The sequence below is a fragment of the Perna viridis genome, chromosome 1 (assembly GCF_037379345.1).
Source record: "Perna viridis isolate PV_CMFRI_1.1 ecotype Kerala chromosome 1, ASM3737934v1, whole genome shotgun sequence".
NCBI classification, from domain to species: Eukaryota; Metazoa; Mollusca; class Bivalvia; order Mytilida; family Mytilidae; genus Perna; species Perna viridis.
The window spans coordinates 4,139,242-4,164,809 of NC_142445.1; the positions used below are offsets into that span (position 1 = coordinate 4,139,242).

At 33.1% G+C, this 25,568-nt stretch overlaps 1 protein-coding gene across 3 annotated transcripts in view; it reads right to left on the reverse strand.

Moving 5' to 3' along the window:
• The window catches only part of LOC148626907 (neuroglian-like), an 81,377-nt gene that overhangs the window by 7,632 nt on the left and 48,177 nt on the right, over nt 1–25,568 (reverse strand). For all 3 annotated transcript variants that reach the window (XM_088559169.1, XM_088559252.1, XM_088559339.1), the window contains 16 exons: nt 24,671–24,802; nt 21,991–22,134; nt 21,383–21,558; nt 20,243–20,333; nt 19,600–19,893; nt 18,004–18,368; nt 16,984–17,215; nt 16,470–16,600; nt 15,292–15,511; nt 12,404–12,526; nt 10,256–10,270; nt 7,749–7,946; nt 6,599–6,718; nt 4,475–4,636; nt 3,800–3,922; nt 614–689 (listed from right to left, as the gene is read on the reverse strand). In XM_088559169.1, the coding sequence (XP_088415295.1) occupies nt 614–689; nt 3,800–3,922; nt 4,475–4,636; nt 6,599–6,718; nt 7,749–7,946; nt 10,256–10,270; nt 12,404–12,526; nt 15,292–15,511; nt 16,470–16,600; nt 16,984–17,215; nt 18,004–18,368; nt 19,600–19,893; nt 20,243–20,333; nt 21,383–21,558; nt 21,991–22,134; nt 24,671–24,802 (2,602 nt within the window). The remainder of the gene's footprint in view (nt 1–613; nt 690–3,799; nt 3,923–4,474; nt 4,637–6,598; nt 6,719–7,748; nt 7,947–10,255; nt 10,271–12,403; nt 12,527–15,291; nt 15,512–16,469; nt 16,601–16,983; nt 17,216–18,003; nt 18,369–19,599; nt 19,894–20,242; nt 20,334–21,382; nt 21,559–21,990; nt 22,135–24,670; nt 24,803–25,568) is intronic.

The window sequence follows — 25,568 nt, forward strand, 5'->3', positions numbered from 1 at the left end:
ATAACTTGATAAATTCCAAAATAAAATATTGTGTGTTAAAGCTTGAAAGTTTAAGAGCAAAATTAAATAAACAATAGAAAAGTTAAGAAATAAAATAAGAGCAGTTGTCAACTAAAGATAGAAATAACAGACCAATTAACAACAGTGAGAAAGCCGAATTTACATCAATAATGAAATGTGACTATGATAAGGGGTGTCTATAATGAAATAGATACAGGTAGATGTAAATGGTTATGTTATCCAGTATTCTAAGGGAAGACTTGTATTTTCAATTTTTAAGAAAAATAATTGATTATCTGTAATGTCTAATTTTATTCCTCTGATGGGTTTTAAAACTAATTATTTCTTTTTTTTTTATCTTTAGGAAAAAGAATATAAAAATGAAATATAAGAAAGTGATGACATTACTACCATACATACTAGAACCATCAACAATAGTTACATCTAAATAAGATTTCTTAAACTTTAACAATAGAAATCCAAGCCTATGAGATGTATTGTAGGATAAAGAGATGAAAGTTTACAAGAAACAGCAGGAGATGATTATGATGATGATGATGATGATGATGATGATGATGATCTACATACATGGGATTATACTACAGAAACTTACTTATCATTGAACCCATTGTACTGAGCTGTCTTCTTCTCATCATTCTCTAATCCTCTCAACTTTTCTTTCTCTTGTACTGAAACAAAAGAAAAACATGTTCATTTCTCCATAGTATACAGCGCAACTTGTATAACCCAAACCCTGTCTAAACCAGTTAACTGTGTAAACAAGACCCTGGATAAACTAGTTACCTGTAAACCAAAACCTTGATAAAGCAGAAATCTGTGTAAACCAGATCCTGGATAAACCAGAAACCTGTGTAAACCAGATCCTTAAATAACCAGTAACCTGTGTAAACAAGACCCTGAATAAACCAGAAACATGTGTAGACCAGATCCTGGGAAAACCAGTAACCTGTGTAAACAAGACCCTGGATAAACCAGAAACATGTGTAAACCAGACCCTTAAATAACCAGTAACCTGTGTACATAAGACCCTGGATAAACCAGAAACCTGTGTAAACCAGATCCTGGGAAAAAACAGTAACCTGTGTAAACAAGATCCTGGATAAACCAGTAACCTGTGTAAACCAAAAATCTACTGATGTCCCTTCATATCAGTTTCAATATTTTTAACCTGTATAAACTAAACACCTTAACCAAACAAATCTCTCAGTCTAAAAGGGGTTTGGTAAAGACAGGCAACACTGTTTGTCATACTTAACAGATTATCTATGTAGTAAATCATTTAAGTCAATGCCTTACAGAGGAATACAACACATTAAAGGCCAGCTGTATTATAAAGTGAACTTTTTTTACATTGCTATGATACTTAATATGTGTTCCCTGCAGCTATTGAAAAGGGCAGGGTAATCAAGGTCAAATCAAGTGACTTACTGGATATGGCACTTTAAGGTACCATTTCAAAGAAACTCATTTTTTTTATTCAAGTTATCATCCAGACATCAAGAAAACGCTTGTTTCTGGTCCAATTCAGGCCTCCGAAGATTAACATCAATGCTAACCGTATCTCCGCTAAAATGCATGAAAGTTTGGCATATGTTAAATTCAGGTTCGAAAACTAATTTCAATAAATGTCGCGTGGATATTCATACCACTAAACCTCAGATGGTTTACGCTCAGGGCATGCTTGTTTAACCTGACAACTTACATGTATAAGGCATTGTCGCACCCCATCTCCGTCGCGCCTGTTTTTGTTTTTTTTTCCCCAATATTTTCAAGAGGCGCATAACAAAATATTCTACACATGGATTGAATACAAACGTTACACAGGATGCAGCTGACTGAAATAAAAGACAGCTTCGTTAACATAAAATATAGACACTACAATTTGCATTAAATATTCAAAAGAAGACAAAAAGCTGAACTGCAGACAAAAAATTAGCACGACAGGACCGCTTGGCATGAATATTGTATTAGATCTGGCTGTCATTACAAATACTAAAACTGCATGTCAGCTATTAAGCACAGATATTTACACACGAACGTGAAGAATTTACATGTACATGCATCCATGATCCCTCAGAGTAGTGCATCATAATACTTCCCTACGTAACAGTTTTGATATAAATACAGGTATTTTAAGTGCCTACTTCTTTTTTTGGCATATGTGTAGGTGTACACTAAATGTGAAAGAAATGTTGGAAAATTTACTTTATACACAAGAAACTTAAGCAACAGGATTTTATACACCCAAAATTGCGTACATATTGTACACATTGTAAATGTATATGTATTGAAGATTTTTTTCCAAAATAACTTTGTTACATAGAACTGTGGTTAATCATTGCAATAGATAAATACCCAGAGCCTGGATTTTTTGACAGGCAAACAAAGCGCACTGCTTTTAATTTTTCTACTTTCAAAATAGAAACAGGAGTGAATGAAAAGCTTTATTTGGGTTTGGTCATTTAACAGTGTTTATGCCAGATCGCATAAGGGAATAAAATGCAAAATTTATTACAAACAAAATTATCTTTAGACAGCGTGCTACAGGTTTCTATACACTAATGCTCCTATTTTTGTACTACGTTCCACGCAAAAGTAAATCATAATGCAGAACAATCTTTTATCTAGGAGATTTATAGAAATATTTGAGCTAACAAATATTGAAAACTATAAGATTCAAATATTACACCCACACAAATGACAGTAAAGCGGTTCAAAGTAAGTGCATTCACATACATGCAAACATGTTCATAGCAGTGGCTATATCAAAATCGGCATCTGATCAAAGATTATTTCGAACTTTATTTCATTCTTTGGCATAAAGATGAGATAACAGCTCTTTAGTTAATATATCTACTCCACTTGCTAAAGTGGTAATTAGTGTTTCAGCGTACATTACACTGGTGGCCAGGTGCTTAATCACGTCACAGTAGCTAAATCACATGATACATGTACAGGTACGACTGAGTAATATTTTTAGCATGATTTTTGAAGGTTTTTTGTTAAATGCACACAGAGATCCAGCATTAACCAAAAAATCCTTTTTCCTGTAGAAAGAATTTATAAATGCACACTTTCAGTTTCAATCTTTTTTTGGTTAACGCTGGATCTCACTATAAAATAAGTGGCAGAAGAGTGAAAAAATGCTCTTTTTTTTTTACAGAATAGCCTTCCAGGCAGTTTTTGTGCATTTGTTTCTGTATTGTTATTTTTTTAAATCACAAACTAAATGCATAAAATTGAAAATTTACAATATGAATTACATTATTATTTAGTTTTATTCCAAATTGATGATAATCTTTTTAACAATTATTTCAGTAGGCAGAATAAGGCCTTATGGACCCTCAACCTTTGCTTCCCATATGTTTGTATGATAGAGTTGTCAAATACATGAATTCTAGAATCTATGAACTAATTATGTTCCCTTAATCGCGAAAATTCGTATTCACATTAGAAGTACTTTCACAGTATTGTGTAAACATATTACAGATAAACATTTGCCAAGGTGCATCATGCAAACATCTACTTAGGGAAAATTAACAGAAAAAGGACAAAGTGCCCATAAAAACACATAAAATGACAGGATGACAGTGCCCTCTCAAAGGTACCATTATAAAAAGACTGTTTTGAAGTAAAGATACCATTAATTGATTAACCAGCAATTTGATCAGACATTTAAGTAGGAATTTTAGACAATGCTTGAATGATAGCAACAAGTAATTTGAATTCAGGAAAATATCAACATCTATGCATCAAATAAGATTTTAGACTAACTTACCATGGTATTTATCTCCCCTGTTGCGTTTTACAAGGCACACTATTATCAATATAAGTAGGAGTAATGCTAGGACAACCATCATTATAATAAACCATGTTGCTTCATACACAGCACTGGCTATAGCTGAAATAGAACTTGATAGTAATACATACAATCCTTTAAACATCTGATTATCTAGATATACAAATTAATTATGGTATATTTCACACAAAGATTTCATTACAAAGATTATTTTTCTTGGTTTACTACCTTTCCATTAAAAATACCACCAACCTCAACCTGAAATTTTTCTTCTCCAATCGGTTGCCCACATTTTTATACTTTCACCCGAACAAAAACATCTAAAACATCTAATCTTAGTGGTATAGAATGTTGTGAAACAATATCATGGACATCCATATGCTATTACTGAAGCTAAATTCTATAAAATGCTTGTGTTTGGCCCCTAATTTCAAAAAAGGTTTGAGCCATTACTTTCACAATCAATACCAATTTTTCCTTTGTGGTATGGATCATTGTTGTGAAATATCATGAAGACCAACCAATATTTAAATTATCAAACCTAGATCAATAGACAACAACAATGATGATAACTATGACAATAGCAAAACCAAATCTGTGGTGGTATAAACCACAATATACTTACAAGCATATAAATATATGATTAATACTTACCAACACTGCCAAGTGTAGTGACAAGTTTCTTTTCACTGCGAGAGATATGCCTCCCACTAACAGCTACTACTCTCACTTCATATGTTTTAGCTTCTGATAAGTTACTGATCACAGTCCATGTTTTTAATCTCTCCAGGGTACCATTTTTAAAATCATGGTCACCTGAAATGAAACATTTTTATATTCAATATATTGTAAACTTCACTTTGAATTATAAAATAGTTTTGTTATGAGTAAAAACAAATTGGCTGAAGGTTTTCCAAGCTTGTTTCTTTTTCAATATACAAATTTATGAGGCCTTTATTATGTGAGAGATATTAATAATTAGACATGAATAACTCCAACATGGCTTAAAAGATTAAAACCAAAATTTTACCAATGATAGACCTCATCATGCTGAACACTTTTACCCATGCCAGAATTCATCTAAACCTAACAGTTTTGGAGATATATGCGAAAAACCACTGTTTGACACCTATATTCTCTTTTAAGTAACACCAGCCATGTTTTTTGACAAATCAAAAATCCCCACTTCAGTTCTATGCAGAATATTCCTAATAACTTTTGCACAAAGTTTGGTTTCAATTTTTAAGTAGTGTCAGAGGAGAAGATTTTTGAAAAATAGCCAAAAAACGTCAAAAAAGGGCGATAACTCCAACATGACCAAACGGATAAAAACAAATATTTGATCACAGATAGATCTCATCATGCTGAACTTTTTAACCCAGCCAGAATTTATCTAAATGTAACGATTTTGGAGAAATATGCAAAAAACCACTGTTTGACCCCTATGCTCTATTTTTAGTAACAGTAGCCATGTTTTTCGACAAATCAAAAATTCCCACATCAGTTCTATGCAAGATACCCCAAGAAACATTAAATACCAAGTTTGGTTTCACTTGGTCAAGTAGTGTCAGAGAAGATTTTTGAAAGAAATAACACGAAAAACATGTTTTAACAAATTAAAACCAAAATTTGACCACAGATAGATCTCATCATGCTAAACACTTTCACCCTGTCAGAATTTAGCGTAACCTAAAGATTTTGGAGATATATGCAAAAAACCATTGTCTGAACCTCCTATGTTCTATTTTTAGTAATAGTGGCCATGTTTTTTGACAAATCAAAAATCCCCACATCAGTTCTATGCAGGATACCCCAAGGAACATTCATAACAAGTTTTGTTCTAATTGGTCAAGTAGTATCAGAGGAGAAGAGTCTTGTATAATTGTTAATGACGACGACAGAAGACGATGACGGACGCCAAGTGATGGCATTAGCTCACATGGCCTTTGGCCAGGTGAGCTAAAAATCTCAATTTCCAGAGAAACTAACTAAGTGAACATTTCAAACTTGTCCACATGATTCATGGAAATAATTTATCCACATGTAGGCATGAGATTGCTAATACATATAACAAAGGACAACATTCGGTAAGGACCAATTCTGGCCTCAAAATTTGAAATTGTTCAAAATAAAGATTTTTAGCGTTTTTGTACACATACATGTTTACACCAGCCAGTTTGATAAGCATCTCATCATTGTAGCACCAACAAAACTGCCTTCATGATGAAAAATCCATAAAATCTCAGTATTACAGCATATTTTTGACTGTTTTTGTGAAAAACAAATGTGGCCGCATGCATGTTCATTCTTGATCTTGAGATATATTGTGTAGTATTGTAAGATAAAACAAATATGTCAATATTTTGGATTAACACAGATGTGGCCATTCCCGTTTAAGGCATAAATCATCGTAAATTATGTGCAAAAATGCAACAAAATTGAAGATTTCACAAATATGTGTATTGACCGCTATTAGGTCAAAAACATTCATGATATCGCCAAAATTGGCTGAGATGTATTTACTACATTCATTATCCTTTCAAATAAACTAACTAGTAGAGACAAAAAGAAATCTTTCAAAAACATTGAATACTGGGACCAAAATAGGGCCTTACCAAATCTACTCCTTTTGGAGAAATGTCAATTTCCATGAGGGAGATAATTCTCACAATCTCATTTTAGCAGGTTAAAATTGGTTTTAAAACTTGTCCAAAAGATTCACAATGGCCAATATAGCTATTGCCATTTAGAAATATGTGGTTAATTAGATTTACATACCCAATTTTCTGTACTCTACAAAGTAGTGATAGCCTGCAACATCACCTTTGTTGATAAACCATGAGACATTAAGAAAGGTTTTCCCTGGTATTGTTTCATGTACTCTAGGTTGGGTAGGCACTGAAAATAGAACAAACATGTAGAAACAATGTCATATCTATGAAATTTACAAAATACTAGTCAATAATGTCTTCAAAAATCACTGGTGAAAAACATACCAACTTGAACTGTAATAAATTGAGATACAACTATATACTATAAATCAAGTTATATCAGCATGTGTTTAGGCCTTTAGTGACAAGTAAATAACTACCCCCCACAAAATGGCAGGGCATAAAATCCTACTCCTACTTTAAAATGTGTAATACCAACCCCACAATATAGCAAGGCGTAAAATCCTAAGTATGCTACTTTAAAAGGTGTAATACCAACCCCACAATATGGCAGGGCATAAAATCCTACTGCAACTTTAAAAGGTGTAATTTAAAACTCAACTAGATTCACTTTCTTATAACTGCATAGGTTGAATCCTGAATGATTTGGGGCAAGTAGGAACACAGAATTTATTAGAATAAGGTAAGTTAAAAACAAATGATTAAATGTAATGTGGATTTTATACTATGATATTGTTCTGCCGAAGGAAAATGCAGTTAGCTTGATAACCAATATAGGATTGTGCATACATAATTATCATCTAGAACACAGACTTTATAGTCAGAAAGGACTAAATCCCAAATAAAGCATTTAAAAAATAATTTGGAAAGATCGAAAACAAGTTGGAAGTGTACACTTTAGACTGCAATAAACTACTTCAAAAATACTTTCAGTTTCTTTAATCAGTGATTGTGTAGTTTTTATAAAAATATTTATACATTTTAATATGTTTATCAATACAGGCATAAAATTTCAATACGTAAAGTTACAAGATTTTGTGCCTTAAAAAAACTGTCAAAGAACTGATAGACAAACAAAGTAGAACCCTTATAAACAAGTCAACTTAAAGTAAGATTTTGATACAAGAACAACTTGAGTTCCAAGACAGTTTAAACTGGTGAGGCATCAATGCATGCTACAGAATGAAACATTTCCTAAGACAACTACCCCTGTAATGTACTGAGAATAAGTCCATTTAACAGCCTTTCAAACTTACCACTTTCTAAAGCAGTTTTTACATCTATAAAGTCTTCTACTCCCAATCCAGTTTTAGTTTTACCACAGACAAACACTCGGTATCCAGTGTTAATTCTTAATCCTTCTATTCTAACTTCATTCTGGTTTTTATATATATTCCACTTTTGTTTGTTTTCATCAACTTTGTAACGCTGATTATCCACACCCATACCAACAACTGGAAAATATCCAAGTGTAATATAGACAATGACCCCTAATTTTATACTTAACAAGGTAAAAATAGTCCATGCACTAACACTTTGCACAAATTACATTAAAAAAAAGATAACAACGGATAACGGAAGTTAATACTACTGTAAAATGTCACCTTGTAAATTACCCAATGTTTTCTTTAACAATGTAAGTAACTACCATAGTTTCTGGCAAACAAAATTGTAGACAAAAGTTCATACATGTTATTCATAATACTCAATAGGCAATTAGTTTTAAAATGTGTCATTCACTATCAAAAGTATCAATTGTCTAGATCTGAAACAAGAGGCTCCCAGGAGCCTGAATCACTCACCTTGTTGAATTTTGCCTTTCAAAGGCAATAAATTAAACAAGAAGTTGTCCAACAATTTTGATTCAAGAAGTCTTTGGTAGGACTTATCACAAGATCTTTTCAACAATTGAAAGTTTCTTTTATTCTATCATAATTTTCTAAGATATTGACTGAAAACTATTTAAAAAAAAAGTCATTTTTCCCCTTTCAAGGGCAATAACTCTTACAAGAGTCTGAAGACTTTTGTAGTCCTAATAATATGGATCATTTCAGCTACTGAAAGATTAACCTAACGGTTTTGGAGATATATGTGAAAAACTACAGTCTGACCCCTATGTTCTTTTTTTAGTAACGGCAGCCATGTTATTCAATGAATCAAAAATCCCCACACCAGTTCTATGCAGAATACCCCAAGGAACATTCATACCAAGTTTGGTTCAAATTAGTCAAGTAGTTTCAGAGGAGAAGAATTTTGTATAATTGTTAACAAAAATGGACGACGACGATGACGGACGCCAATGATGGACGCCAATGATGGACGCCAAGTGATGGCAATAGCTCACATGGCCTTTGGCCAGGTGAGCTAAAAATCATGAGTAGTATGATTCTTTGCCTATATACTGTAAACATAGTAATTTTCGTGGTTGCTGTCAAGTTAACATATTCATGGGTATAAGTTTTCTTGGTTTCAAAAAATGATAAGTTATGAAGTGTAAAAAATACATTTCACAGGTACTTTTGCGTGCACTTTTCTGACCATAGCCAAAATAGCGAAAACTAGTACACCGGGAAAATTAATACATTTACAGTAAAAGTTTTAGCAACACAGATATACTATTAGTGATACAACATGTTTTCTACAAGTTAGAGTATATAAACCCCTTGGAATGTTCAGAGTTGACAGACCAGTAGAATGGTAAAAACTGAATGAATGATAAAATGATAAAATCATTGCAATATGAAAAATGAAAAAGTGATGAATTGAAAGCTCAAAATTGGCAATAATTAGCAAAACCTATAGGCCTACAACCGAGACAATTGGTGTGGTACCTCATGTCTGGCCATCGGAATGAGCTGTGTGGGGAATCTAACTCAATGGTAGCAAGATCACTATTTTTGTTCATTATAGGCTTGGCACATACAGGCAAAGTTCTCAGTATATTACTTATTCGTATCCATAAATGTTGCATGTAGTTATTCAATAAGATTCAGTTAATATAGCAAATCTGCATCTATAACCAGTCATTTAGGTGTTTTATAGTTAAGAACTGGAAAATTGTAAAAGTGTTTTCAATTCTTAACTATAAAACACCTAAATGACTGGTTATAGGCCAATAAGCACCTGAATTACTCACTTGACAGTAACTTGAATATCTTCGATTCTCCAATAGTTGTATTATCATGTGCCCAAACACAATATTTCAGTACATATATTGTAAAATGAAGAGACCATGTGTGATGGGTGAACATTGCATGGGACCTTTTAAAAATGCTTTAATTCTGTAATGTGGTGTGTGTTCATTGAATGAAAGAGCCGAATGTGGTTGAAGTCTAAGGTTGATAAAATGGAGTTTTCATGATTCATTTCTTTAACATTCAACACTGTGGTAGTTTAAAGTTATACCATATACATGTGATATAATGGTATGATGATGAATGATGGGATACTACAGCCGAACTTTCCAAGGGGTAGAGAAAGAAAGATAACTCTTTAGGCTGATGCATCAACTCTCAGTTTATACATGCTAATTTTCACCATTAGAGTTTCAGAATATAATAAATAATAGGAAAATTCAATGTTATATCTTATATTAAAAGCATTTATAGCAATTTTAAATCTCTAAACAAACAGTACTGCAAAATTTCATTTTATCAATTAAAGCTCAAAGTTTCTATGTGTCAAGGAAGATAAATGTATATACTTTGAAACTCTATTCAAATTGTCTGTTAGTAATTTGTATTAAATAAGCTTTTTTTCTTACTTGAAGTACCATGAACTGAAAATGAAAAACTTAAATACAGAAACCAGCCAATAAATGGAGAAAAAATACAACAATAATATGAGAAGACAAAGCAAATATTAAAGTATTGATGATGTTGATGATAATGATGATTAAATCTCTAATATACACTCTCTCTTATAGAGTAATACTAAGTACCTGGTGTAGTGTTAAAACAATTAAAGGTCAAAAAGTATGGTAGAAATAGTAATCTGATAATCCAGTTCAACAAAACACTCCACTCACTCTAAAGAGGGACTGACAGAGAACACCCCACTCACTCTAAAGATAATCTAGTTCATAAAACTGAAGACATTTAACCTCTGAACTATATCTGAGTACAATTTACAGGGTAGCCGTTAAAGCTGCATTAGCTGTCATTTTCGTAAAAGAAAGATTTTGTTGAAATATGCCTTAGTTATACTAAATTGCACTTTTCCTATATAATTTCATTCGATATCCACAAATAAAATGTGTTAAATACATGAATTAGGTGTCTATATATTTATCGTCTTGCAAGACAAAAAATCAACCTAGATAAATTCGTATGCATGTGACTTCTGGTGACCTTAATCCATGCATGTGCTGTAAGGGTCACTTTTTTAAAAACAAATCTGACTGCAAAGCGAAAGTCGTTCGTTAATCAATGGCAAGGAAGACAGTCAGACTCAAGCCGTAAAAGAAAAAAGTTTGAATATAATGCAAGGATCCTTTTGAAATTTACGTATTGTGATATAATGTGGCACAAATATGGCCAGTAACTGTCATTATTTATTTGAAAACTAATCAAGAATTAGATGAAATGTAAACAAGACACATGCTTACCTGTGTATCCATTATTGTTATTTTTTTACTAAGGTTAAAGTATTTTTAACCCAGGTTAATGTCCTGTCGGCAATCTTCTGAAGTAATGGTGAAAAATAATTAGATCTGAGCTATCAATCTTCTTTGATTGAAAAAAACGTGTTTACAATATTCTGTAGGTATTATCGACATTTATTGCTTCAATTCATTACTACAAACTTATTTCATTTTATCAGCAAAATTCAGTAGAATCAAAACTGATCAAATTTGGCAGCTAATGCAGCTTTAAGAATACTGTGACAAAAATAGTCAAACATGCTATTTTAACACAATCTATGTCTCTTCAAACATGACATAGGTGTTCAGCAATGCTCTTAGTATGATTTCATAGCTGTATATTTATAAGCAATCTATCAAGTAGAAGCCCTAAGAAAATATTAACAAACTTTTTATGTTCAGCATGCTAATTTTCAAACATGAAGTTACAGTTCTTCAAAACTAAAAACATGAGACATTGTACAACTCATCCTGTCAAAGATAATTACCACATGCAAAAACCTTCCATTGAGAAAAATATCATCTTCAACGAGCAATTGTAGACCGAACTGACAAGAGATTGCAGTATATCCTCCCTCTTATAAGTTGGGGACAAGAGATTGCAGCATATCCTCCCTCTTATAAGTTGGGGACAAGAGATTGCAGTATATCTTCCCTCTTATAAGTTGGGGACAAGAGATTGCAGTATATCTTCCCTCTTATAAGTTGGGGACAAGAGATTTCAGTTTATTCTGCTTATAATGAGTTGGGGACAAGAAATTTCAATATATCCTTCTTATAATGAGTTGGGGACAACAGATTTCGGTATATCCTACTTGTAATGAGTTGGGGACGAGAGATTTCAGTACATCTTCTCTCTTATGAGTTGGAGACAAGAAATTTCAGTATATGCTACTTGTAATGAGTTGGGGACAAAAGATTTCAGAATATGCTACTTGTAATGAGTTGAGGACAAGAGATTTCAGTATATCCTACTTTTAATGAGATGGAGACAAGAGGTTGCAGTATATCCTCCCTCTTATGACTTTAGGACAAGATATTTCAGTAAATCCTCCCTCTTATGAGTTGGGGACAAGAGATTTCAATATATCTTCCCTCTTATGAGTTGGAGACAAGAGATTTCAATATATCTTCCCTCTTATGAGTTGGAGACAAGAGATTTCAATATATCTTCCCTCTTATGAGTTGGGGTTTATCACCATTAATGCTACTATTTCTATAAGTATGATGACTAATTGCAGATTAAATTATCAAGTGTAGTTTACTTACTTTCTTCATACTCCACATCATATCCTATTATTTCACCATTAGTTATAAGGGGCTCCTGCCATTTGACTATGATAAAGTTGCCAGCTCTATAAATAGACTCTAAACCTTCAACTTTACCAGGAACTAAAATTGAAAGAAACAATAGTATGAATGTTTTTTTTATTTTCTGTCTGTCCATATAGCACAAAACCCCAATTTATATTAGTACAGCAAGTAAAGCAACATGCTAAAATAAAAACTGAAGTCTTCAATGTCGCTAATCGTCAAATATTCTATGCCACTGATTTTGGCTTGCTCTTCAACATCATGGCAAATTCATTGCTCTACTAAATTTAGCTCCCAATCAATCAGTGATTTTCTCATTTTCACCATAAACCCTGGTGTAGATTATCAGAATTAGAAAATAATCACAAATTTTAGTGAGCAGAAAACTTGAAAATTTTAGACTGGTTAATAATATATATTCAAACAAAAATGAAACCCATTATTCACGCCTTGCCTCTCCATAATTCTTCTGCTATTTGAGTGGTTTTGATTACATTATTTATTGTTCATTGAACTTCCTCAAAATAATTAGTATTAAATACCTAAAAATCTATTAGGTATCCTTATCATAATTTATTGTTTGCATCAATCCTACACTAATCTAGTGTCGGCGGTAATTTATGACCGCTACTATTTAGATCATTCACATCAATTAATTCAATGCGCATATAGGCCCGCCATCATCAGGGATTGTCCTACATGTTATGAAAACAAGTCATTCTTTTCCACTTCACATCTTTTGATATAGCATACATTTGTAAATTAATAGCAAAGTAAGTGTATTCCTTTTTAAAAAATATACACTTGATATTTTAGTTTTAAAAGCTCATTCGAGCTTGTGTTGTAATGTTTTATATGTACAGACATCACTTCTGACCTTTGAACTTTATTGTATAATGCAACAGTTTGTCAATCTGCTAAGATCGGCAAACTTAAAGTGAAGTTGTGATGTGCTCAATTTAAAATTGGGTGACTTCGTAACCATGATGACCCAAATGTTTCTCAATCAAAACAACTTGAAGACTAGACATTTCTCAGCTATATTACAGAAAGTTCAATGCTAACCAATCATTTCATTGCTTCCCGCTCTCATACAAGTGAAAAACACATGCAGAACACATGTACATGTATGGTATTTAAGAGGTACATTTTGATCTTGTATGAAGCTAGAATTGATGGTTGATACAACACTGATAAGCAGCATAAGGTGGTGTAGTAATATATAATTATGCAGATCATGTATGAATGTACAGTACTGAAATAACGAGTGAAAAAAGTCCTTAATAATATTAGCAACTTAAAAAGGGGGATGTCAGCATGCAAGCTGTAATTTCTAGGGTGAATTTTAGGTATGGCATAATTTATCTATGAAGGAAAATTATTGAAACAGAGGCTTCCATACCTGCTATACCACCCACCAAACCCCATAATTAAATAATATTTTATCATTTCCCAATAAAATTTCATAAAAATTACTTTTTTTTTCAAGAGTTGACCATTTTCTGTTTCTTGCCATGAGTAATCTAAGCATCTCAAACATTCAATTCTGACCATATCAATATTAGATCATTTTTAAATAAATGTAAAATGAAGAGACTTTGAGCAAGAATAATAGGATAATTAATTAGAAAGAGTGAATAACCAAAATATTATAATGAGTGCCGAAGAACGCCTAGACTTCACAAGTGTGTGGAACTTGTTCCACGCACAAGTTAGATCCTCAAGCGTTCTCAGCATGAGTGACCATATTTTGGTTATTCATGATAACTAGTTGATTATCCTATTTATTATATAGATTTTCTTCATATTTTATCAATATTTTCAATATGTATTTGAAATTCTATGATTGGTGGATTGATATCAATATTGTGACAATTTGGCGGGAGAAAGCACGAGAGTGAAATTACAGAATTTATTTCACAGTGTGAATTATCGAAATTTATTACACTGGGAGCATTTGAGAAACACTATATAATAATCAACATTTATAATTGCCCTTCCTACAAAAAATAAGAATTTAAAACTGTGATTGAAACGAAAAAGAATATTTTTATTAGTCATATAACTTTGTAACTGTTACCATCAATTACATTACTATCCTCAATCCTTTAGAACTGACATCAATAATATTACTGTACTCAATAATTTAGAACTGACATCAGGCTTACCTCCCTCAGGAGTGGGGACATCAATAATATTACTGTCCTCAATCATTTAGAACTGACATCAATCTTACATCCCACAGGAGTGGTGATATTAACTATTATATTGTCCCAACTCATTAAGATATGTCTCCAAACTTACCTCCCTCAGGAGTGGTGACATCAATAATGTAACTGTCCTCAATCATTTAGAACTGACATAAGACCAATACTTACCCCCCCCCCCTTCTACTTTATTGTCACCACTCTTTTTGACACGACATCAGACTTATCTTCCTCAGGAGTGGTGACATCGATACTATTACTGCCCTCAATCATTTAGACATGACATCAGACTTACCTCCCTCAGGAATGGGGACATCAGTAATATTACTGTCCTCAATCATTTAAAACTGACATCAAATGTATCTCCCTCGGATGTGGGGACACCAATAATTTTACTGTCCTCAATCATTTAGAACTGCTAATCAGATTTACCTCCCTCTGGAGTGGGGACATCAATAATATTACTGTCCTCAATCATTTAGAACTGACATCAAACTTACCTCCCTCAGGAGTGGGGACATCAATAATATTACTGTCATTAATCATTTAGAACTGACATCAATCTTACATCCGTCAGGAGTGGTGATATTAACTACTTTATTGTCTCAACTCATTAAGATATGTCATCAAACTTACCTCCCTCAGGAGTGGTGACATTTATCACATTACTGCCTTCAGAGTCATAGTATGTATTTCTAGCTACAACATCTAACTCTAGATTTGAGAAGGGTGGTAGGCGAACTGTAGCTCTCACTTTGTCATCTCCTGCCTGACGTCTTCTTCGTCTATTGCTGTTGTCTGCTGGAACTTCAATTTCTTTTATTTTTTCTGGTAGATTTACCTTCCAATATCTTATCTGAGAAAAATTGATAAATATTTATTTTCAACTGATTTTTCATATTTGTTTATCTATTTGAAAGAAAATGTTTAGCATACCACTAGCACTGAAACACTAAATGCCATGATTCTAATTTCATCAAAATATTATATCTCTACATGCGTTAGATTTTTTTTTATTTCATAATGGATCTTAAATCTATGAATATAGAATCTGCAACAATAAAGAGTAGATTATGAAATTTCTCACATAAAAAATTTCATCAAGTTGTAGATTCTGTTTCTCTTAATTTTTCCAAACTAATGCTTTATTTTATGTCACGGTGGAAATTCATTTTGACCAATTAGCGTCTTGAGAACTCGCATCTCTCTAGACATGCAGAATATTTTTTCCACACCGTTTAGGAGGAGAGAAGATTAGATTATTTACTATTTTTTCAATGAGATGATCATAAGAAACTCCCACGAGTTGAAAAAATATCCAATAATCTGTTTATCGCTGTTTTGCTGAATTGTAAGATATTAGTTTTCTTTTATTTTCAGTTTCCATGACCTAAATATTTAAGTCTTATAAGCGCTGCAAAATTTCCTTTCGGGACCATTTTTCAGCGACGTGCTACGTGACATCACATGATGTTTAAAAATCGGTTAAATATTAGTCGCGTTTAAAATTTGTGGAATAATTTGGGATTCATGCATTCTAATCGGGTAAGTTACTGTATTTAATCATTTTCCATTGTAGACTAGAACATATTGCCACAAATTAGTCATTATTTCATATGCAGTAAACAAACAGACAGTTATTTGGGTCGTCAAATATTCTTATGCTGTTGCTTGTATGTCACGTGGGGACATAGAAACTAGTGATAATTTTCATTCTCACTCGACTGGCGTGAGATTGAAAATTATCGTATAGCAAGATCAAAAGGGAGTTTAAACAAAATAGCAATAAAATCAGAAATATGATAAAGACTTACTTTGTAGCCATTAAACTTGCCCTGCATGGAAGAATCAGAAGTATCTACAGGATCCCACATTAATCCTATTGTCTCATGAGAAAATGGTGCTGAGGGATCAACAGAAAAATTACCAGGAACCACTAAAGGCTCTGAAAAACAACATTACATACAAAAGCTTCTCTATCAGGATTTTTGTAGAATATGCATAGAATTCCAATTCATTGATAAAAACAATTTTTCTATACCTATGGTTCTAGGATATGTAATACAACATATTTAAAAGTTTTGATAAAACATTTTGCAGACAAGAACTTTTTAGTCTATACAATACCACCTTAAAAGCCGACACATAATGTTCCAGACATGGACAATATAAAATTAATGAGTTTTTTCCAATAAGTTATGAATGAGACAATGCTAGAAGCCTTTTGAATGCCTGTTGATATACAAGTTCATGTAAGATTTATTGATATTCTTATCTCAACATATGTATCAAGAAGAACAATAGAAGAACAAAAAACATATAAGTTACCTCCCATTCCAGAGAATCCTGTGTAAACAGACTCCCTCTCATTTGCATTCCCCTTTATATTGGAAGCTATTACTCTCACTTTATACTTCTCATAGGTATTGTTAACTGCAATTTCCTTTCTGGTTGTCTCCCAGTCTTTTATATCATAACTTTTACTTAACTTTGTTTTATCATGAGTTGTATATATAACATATTTGAATTCTGGACCATGCTGTTTCTTGGGTGGTATTTTCTAATCAGTAAAAAGATATTCATTAATAATTTTTACTTGTCCCACAGAACACATTTAATCATAAAACTGTGGTATTTGTAAAATCAGATGGCAATCTTCTTTTTTTTTATAACAGTGAAATGAATGAAATTGAAAACAAAATTTATTCTAAAATACTTCAATCCATGAATTCATGTGTATGGTCTATTTTCTTCATGTAGTACAAAACTTGTAGGCCCAGACCATAGGGGTATTTTAAAAACCCAATGACTCAACCATACTTGCACTGACTGTGCAAACAATTGATCATAGGAATTAATGACAAATTATCATTTCCTGGATGACTATATTGTGAAAAAACAATTTGTAATCCACCATGAAAATAACGAAAATTAGTACACAGAGAAAAATAAATATGTTTACAGTATATTCCTTCATGCACATCTAAATTTGACACCCAACCTTCCCATTAAATTCCATCGAAATCCTACGAGCAATTTAGGAGAAGTCACGCTTACAAGAACTGTAGACAAATGGATGGGTTCATTCCTATATACCCCAAAACTTTGTTTGCAGGGGGTATAAAAATCCCAATAATATAAAATTTTATCACAAAGTAATTTTCAAACATTTAAAAAATTGCTTGAGAAGTTCTCATTTGTTTCATCATGATTTCATTCTTAATCAATCTGAAGAAAATTAGAAGAAAAAAGAACTTTTAAAATAAGATATTTTTGAAAGAGCCAAAGATTTGCTGAATGGTGACAGTAGAAAATGCACTTGAACATTAAAATTCATGTTTAACTTACATCCCATTCAATGATTAGTTTCCCTGTCTCATTTTCTACAATCTTGACATTCTTTGGGTGATGAGCCGGATTGGTAGCTTTAGTCTGACAAACATTAGTCATCTCAGATAGCTCACTTTCCCCTAGAAGATTACGTGCAGAGATTTTAAAAGTATAATTAGCAAAGGGTATAAGATTGACTTCCTGTTCAGTAACATCTCCTTCTGTATCCTGCATCAGTATATAATCTTTGTCATAGTTAGTCTTGTAGTAAATATGGAATTTAGATATTTTTAGGTAGTTATCAAATCCGGGAGTCCATATCAATGTGGCCTTTAAATTTCCACAAGCCTTCATTCCAAGATTTTTTGGAGTTTCAGGTGGAGCTGAAATAAAAATTCACATTATCAAAATATGAAAATTACTGGTAACATGCTCAAAATATTGTTCCTACTTTATGTGATATATACTTAGTATTTGCATGTATAACTAATTATAGTTCTTTGTATATAATCTCTTGCAAACACAGTTCAATAGACTTAACATTCTCTTTAATCAGTTTTATGCTTTTGCAAATTTGTTGAAAGTTTTTTTTTCTTTGAAGCCGTAGGTGTAAGGTAGATTTGTTGCACACTCAACCATCTACGGTAAACAGGAAGTAAAAAGTAACAAACCTGGACAGTACAAGACATCAAGCAAAAGAAATATACCAAATATCTATACAATCCCTCCTATAGAAGCATAGAAATCTATTACGAAAATTTCTATTACACATCACCTAAATAATTACTAAATGTAGGGTAAAAAGAAAGCAGAAAAACAACCAACCTGAAAAGGGGGAGGCACGGTACAAATCATTAGAACCAACCTGAAAAGGGGGAGGCACAGTACAAATCATCAGAACCAACCTGAAAAGGGGGAGGCACTGTACAAATCATCAGAACCAACCTGAAAAAGGGGAGACATGGTACAAATCATCACAACAAACCTGAAAAGGGGGAGGCACTGTACATACCACCAGAACCAACCTGAAAAGGGGGAGGCACTGTACAAATCATCAGAACCAACCTGAAAAGGGGGAGACATGGTGCAAATCATCAGAACCAACCCGAAAAGGGGGAGGCACGGTACAAATCATCAGAACCAACCTGACAAAGGGGAGGCACAGTACAAATCATCAAAACAAACCTGAAAAGGGGGAGGCATGGTGCAAATCATCAGAACCAACCAGAAAAGGGGGAGGCACTGTACAAATCATCAGAACCAACCAGAAAAGGGGGAGGCACAGTACAAATCATCACCACAAACCTGAAAAGGGGGAGACATGGTACAAATCATCACAACAAACCTGAAAAGGGGGAGGCACTGTACAAATCATCAGAACCTACCTGAAAAGGGGTAGACATGGTACAAATCATCACAACAAACCTGAAAAGGGGGAGGCATGGTACAAATCATCATGGAAAAGCAATATACCAAATACATAAGGATTCCTTCCAGTAGGAGCTGAGACATCTGATGGACTGATAGATGGACAAGGTAATTGCCCTCTTATGAATAGGGGTATAATAATAAGACCATTGCATTATCCATGGTACAGTGGGTTTATATACAAACCTTCTACTTTAAGCACACTAATAGCTGATGCATTATCCACACCATTATAAGCATGACATTTATAATTCCCAGAGTCTTTACTGCTTGTCTTTAAAATATCTAACGATTCACCATTGTTAGAAATCTGAATGTTTCCTTCATCAGTATCATCTGACAACTCCACACCATCCTTAAACCAGGAGATTTTCAAGTTTGGTTTTTCTGCTGGATCAACGGTGACAGAACATTTGATCTGTGTACCTTCACCATGTTCCAATGATCTCTCCTCTGGAAGTATGAATACCTTCGTCTTTTCTAAAATCAAAATAAACGTACAGTAATGATTAAAATAAGGTATATTCTTGCTTTACGAAATGACCTGCAATTTACTCACCCATTCTACTATTTATTTACTTGTATTGAAATGTTTGATCATTGTCTTAGTAACCTTAGTTTATACAGATCACTGTATACCTGCTTTGCTTATAAGAGTAAGATTTGCATCAGAATTTGTCCGAACTTTTTCAATAATTTTCTTTAGGGACTGATAAAATCATTGACAATGTGTTATACTCTCTATTTGAATTTTCAAAGCTTCAGTATCTATAAGACAGATAATAGTTAAAATAATACAATCAGGAGTGCAAAGAAATTAAGTACATACTTCTGACAGTAAGTTCTCCTTCTTTGATGTCCATACCAAATCTGTTCGTGGCAGTACAAATGTAGGTTCCATCATCACTCAGAGAGGTATTCTGGTATATATCAACAAATAATGGATAAGATCATCATTTGCAATGTAGCATTCAAGGTATATCAATATAGCAATTTTCTATGCAAGCCCAACAGAAAAAAAATAAAAGTGAATCTTTATACCCAAAAAATAGGATAAAGGTAATGTAATATTTACCATAGTATAAGATATACCAATTTATGTTCAGCTACCAAACACTACACATTTCTAAAGCTAGGCAACATATCAAAAATGTTATAGACAAAACATGACACATTAGATTGTGTAGATCCTACAACAGATATTTCATGCATTTTAGGACTAGAACGATTGACCATTCAAACAGATCCTGTTTTGTACCAGATCGACACACTGACCTAGATCATTATTGTGCTAGATCACAGAAGCCACAGACTGCAGGTAGGCATGTCAATCAACTCAAACACATTATTCTCACATGTCGTTACTCTTTCCCCTTAAATACTGTGTGCTTTGGGGAGAAGCAGTGACTACAAAATTTGAGATATTTTGGCGTGACTAAGCAAGGGATCCAACCCACAATCTCCTTCACTCATGGCGAGCTTGCTACCCTGAGACCACCTAGGCGGGAAATTTCAGATTGAATGGGACAATTGACTTGTGACCATTACCATCATATCTGAATAAAAAAAGATATGTAAATAGAACTACTGTGAATCAATTCACCCATATCATGCTAAACCCTAAATACTGATTTAGCTCCCTATGAAGGGATCCAACAGTTAGTGTCCAATATGAATGATCTATCTTCACATCTTCATATGATTCATAACTTTTCTATAAAGTTTCATAAAAATGTATTGCGTAGTTATGGAAAGGTTGCCATAGATGCTAAAATTACTGTAAAACCTCAAGTTGGATTAATTCCCTTTGCATGCATCCAAAAGTAATTAGTTTCCTTCATGCACATGTACATATGTCTTACTGCCCTACAAAATGTCATCAAAATATTCTGAGCATTTTATGAGGGTGTAAGGACAGACAGACAGGCAGGGTAGTTCTCCAAACTTTGTTTGCAGGATAATTACACACCTTAATAGTTATACTGTTATGGGTAAATGAAAATCGATCTCCTGTGAGGGGTTGAGGTTTCTTCATCCATGTCAGTTTAGGTTCAGGTTTACCATTATGTTCACAGTTCAAGGTCACCGGTTGTCCTTCAGCAACTTTTGTTGCTCCTGGTCCACTGGTTATTTCTGGCTTCAGGGCTATAGAGAGAATGTAGTAATAATGATAATTATCATTGAAGTTAATATTGGTGTAACCTATAAAAAGAACCGAATGCCAACAGTTATAACACAAATTTGCGGGTTTTTCAGGAAAAGCAGAGGGTATCTAAGCATTCCCTTATAAAGAAGCTGAGAACCCAACCGGTGCACATGGTCCATGCTTCCAGATTTTAGTAGAGTCCTAGTTGCTCATTTACTTTTGTTACTGTCTATGTATTTTTTTTTTTATTTTATGTTCTTTGTGAGTGTCTGATTTCCATGTCTGGTCTTTGTCCCTGGCTTACATTCTTCTGATTTCTGATAGAATCTTGGTTCCCTTGATCTGAAAGTGAATACAACTAAGGAAACAAAAGAATCATTAAAGATTATACTATTTTTCTTTGGTGCTGTACATTCTATCTATAAACTTACCTAAGACATTTAAATAGACATCAGACATTACAGACCCGTGTACGTTGGTAGCTATACATTGTAGAACCTGAGAGTCCTCCTTTGTCACATTCTTAAATACAATTTTGTTTTTCTGTACTATCCTTCTTGGGTTTGGTTTTGCTTCTAAAAGGAAAAAAACACATTTAAAATACTGCAATGAAAACCAGAAAAAGTTCATCTGATTTTCATAGATACCCCCCATATTCCAAAATGGGTTTAACATCTTGACATTTAATGTAATACATATCTGTATAAAACTAGACCTGTTATTAAGGATGCTAAGTTTAAAGAGTTTTGGCTGAATGACCCTTTAATTTCTAATTACAAAAGGTTTTCAGATATAGTAATTTCTTGCACATTTGAAATTCGAAACATGCTCTGATTGCTGCACCTTGATATAAAAACAAATGTATTTATTAGCTTGAAACATTTTTGAATTTGACAAAGCATAGTCTTCTCACACAGAATGATTGTGGTTATAAAACTTTAAATTCAAACATTGGATTGGTCATTTTACATTCAAAAGACTCAATTTTTAAGAAATCAAAAAAAAAAAAAAAAAAATAGCATTGGGCTCTGTTCAGGAACAATTTAATAATATAGCCTAAAATTCAAAATCTTAATACACTGTAAGATTCAGCCACAAAGAATCCCAAGAATAGAAGGTTTTAAAAATTAAAGCCCATTGAAATCATCATAATAATAATACTAATAATAATAATAATAATAATAAAAAGTGTTAGGCCTTTTTCGACCCAGAATTCCTAAATTATTGAAGCAACACCCCCTAAATCCAATCCCAACTGTCTCATTTTATTGAGGCAACATGTGTTAAAATGTCATAAAAATAATGAAATACAGTATACCCTAAAAAACTGTCAATATCAATATGAATGTATTTTTAACCTTAGTAAAATAGAAACTTTAAAGTTCAAAAGGGGTTTAACAGGGGTTTCATTAATTTTTCAGGCAGGAGGTACTTTACAGAAAGTAGGAGGTACCAAATATAAATTTGGCAAGGGGTCTGGGGGTCGCTTAAGGCCCCCATTGGGTCCAGGGCAATGCCTTGGTGCAGGGTCTGCAGGACCAAGTCCCCCGGAAGCTCCTGGATGTTAGCCTTTTTGAGATTTAAATTTTGACTTGAAAATATGGCATTAAGTCTGCAATATTTGCTTAAGTTTTGTTTAAAATATATGAATTTGAAATCAAGATATATGATGAATCATAACTGATTTAGTCTCAAAGCCCTGAAATCCAGGAGCTCCCCCATGATTCCCACCAGATCCGTTTCTAGACTAATGCTGATAAACTTTGTTGACTGTTTAATACTATGCCATTTTATATGAAATTTTGATAAATGTCATATTTTGTTCTTAGGCTTTTATTTACTTGTTACAAAATTTGAACACTAACATATGCAAATAAAAGCATAGGAACAAAACCAAACATTTATCAATTAAAATTCCATAACATGTGGTGGTTCCTAGTGCTGATTATTTTCATAATAAAACTTTGTTGTTGTTTATTGCCTAATTATTACTGTGACATGTAGAGCAATTGCATAGTCTAAAAATCATAGTCTGATAAGAAATTCTTTGCTTCTGAAAAAGAACAAGGCTGGCAGTTTTAGTCTGGTTGACTTTTAGACGGACATAATTAATTAAACATTACAATGTATTTATTTTCAATTATTATCTATAGTCGTGTTGAATCTCGGATCCAATATTTTTTTTTATATTCTTGTGAGCAAAGGCCAGACATGTTCTTTTCAAACTAAGGGTTGCCAGAATATTTTTTACAAAAACTACCCCTTCCCGCCAAATCGAATGGTCGTCCCTTAAATCATATTCAATATTTAAAAGTTTGTTTCACGTGTTGACTCATTGTCAACACTAAAAATTCCTGCATTCGTTTGCACAAATCACAACAAATATCAGGAAAAATGACGGGTATGGGGCATCTCCAAATACAAATGGCATTTTTTGACATGTTTCCACAGAATCTTCACCTGTGTTTAGCTTTAAGTTCAGCACAAAATAATCGGTGATTGCTTTGATATTCTTAAGTCACCACATGTTTTCTAGGACATTACGTTAAATCGTTGTAGGTTGACATGGACCTTTTGCTTTTATTTTATTCTGCCGGCACCAGACGCTACCGTAGCCGGGTAAAAGTACCTGGTACTGGCTCTTAATGAAAGCACTAGGTTTAGTTTCACTGTACATTGTGCAGTATCTTTTTCAGAATATTCAGCTTAAAGTTTGTTATAACATTTTATTTGCTTGAAAAAAAAAATTTGTACTGTAAGAAACTCAGGTCAAATTTCAAGATGAATTTTAGTGTCTGCTTGACAATATCATGCTCTTTATTGGCTTGTCAAAATCTAAATTTTAATTAGAAAACTTAACATTATAGTTTATATGGTTTGACAATATGTAACTGTGTGTTTCTATCAAAGTTCAGAAATATTACTTTTCTTCTGAGACAGCCTTTATTAAACATTTCTAACTATTTTTTTTATACAAATGTTGATACTGAGCAATATGAATACTTGTAATTGTAGCAATATCAAATATTTAGAAGCTCAACTACATATTGTTGAAGAACCCTCAGTGGTTTATTTCATTATAGTGATCAAATATCCTTAATATTTCTATACCATCAATAGGTTTGCCATTGATGTACCAAGCCACTTCAGGATTAGGAATACCTTCCACCACACAGGGGAACTCAGCATCTTCATCCACTCCTATGGTAGTATCACTTGGCTCTGTTACAAAGTACGGCACAGCTGAAAGTAAAAACTGTATCTATTGACACCATCAATGGTTCTTTTAAACGTAATTTTGAATCAAACTAATGAAAACATCAAACAAAACAGCAACAGAATAAAATAACAAAGGATAGAATTTCTATTGAAATCACAGAAACAGTAAAAAATTGGTACACCTTTTGTCAAAGAAATTAAGTTGGATTAAACACAGGTGTAGTCAAGCAGCATCATTAACATTAGAAGAAATAGGCGATCATTAAAAAAAGTACCTGGTATGTAAAAACGCTTATTTTTGGCCCGTTTTTGGTTGGTAGTTCCAAAACAATTTGGGACCATAACCCAAAAATTAATTCCAACCTTACTTTTGTGTCATGGAACTTGGTGGTAAATTTCGTTTTCAGGATCCATCAACTAATACTCAAGCCATTGCAGGAAAACATGATTTCCAGGGATGATGTTGATACAAACGTATAACTGCAAATGTTTGTGGTTATTCGAGTAATCAAGGGAACCAAGACCCCAGGGGAAATCAAAAGAATGTAATCCAGGGATATAGACCAGACATGGAAAACAAACAAACACAACAAAGAACATAAAGTAACTAAAATTATACAAACGAAGCAACAAAAGTAAATGAGCAACTCGGACTCCACTAAAAACTAGGAGCATGAACTAGGTGCACCGGAAGGGTAAGCGTCCTTTACTTTTCTAGAAACAACCGCTCAGCTGCTCATAAAAAGTCAAGTCTGGCTTAGACGAAAGAGGAAAGGAAAACTATGACATG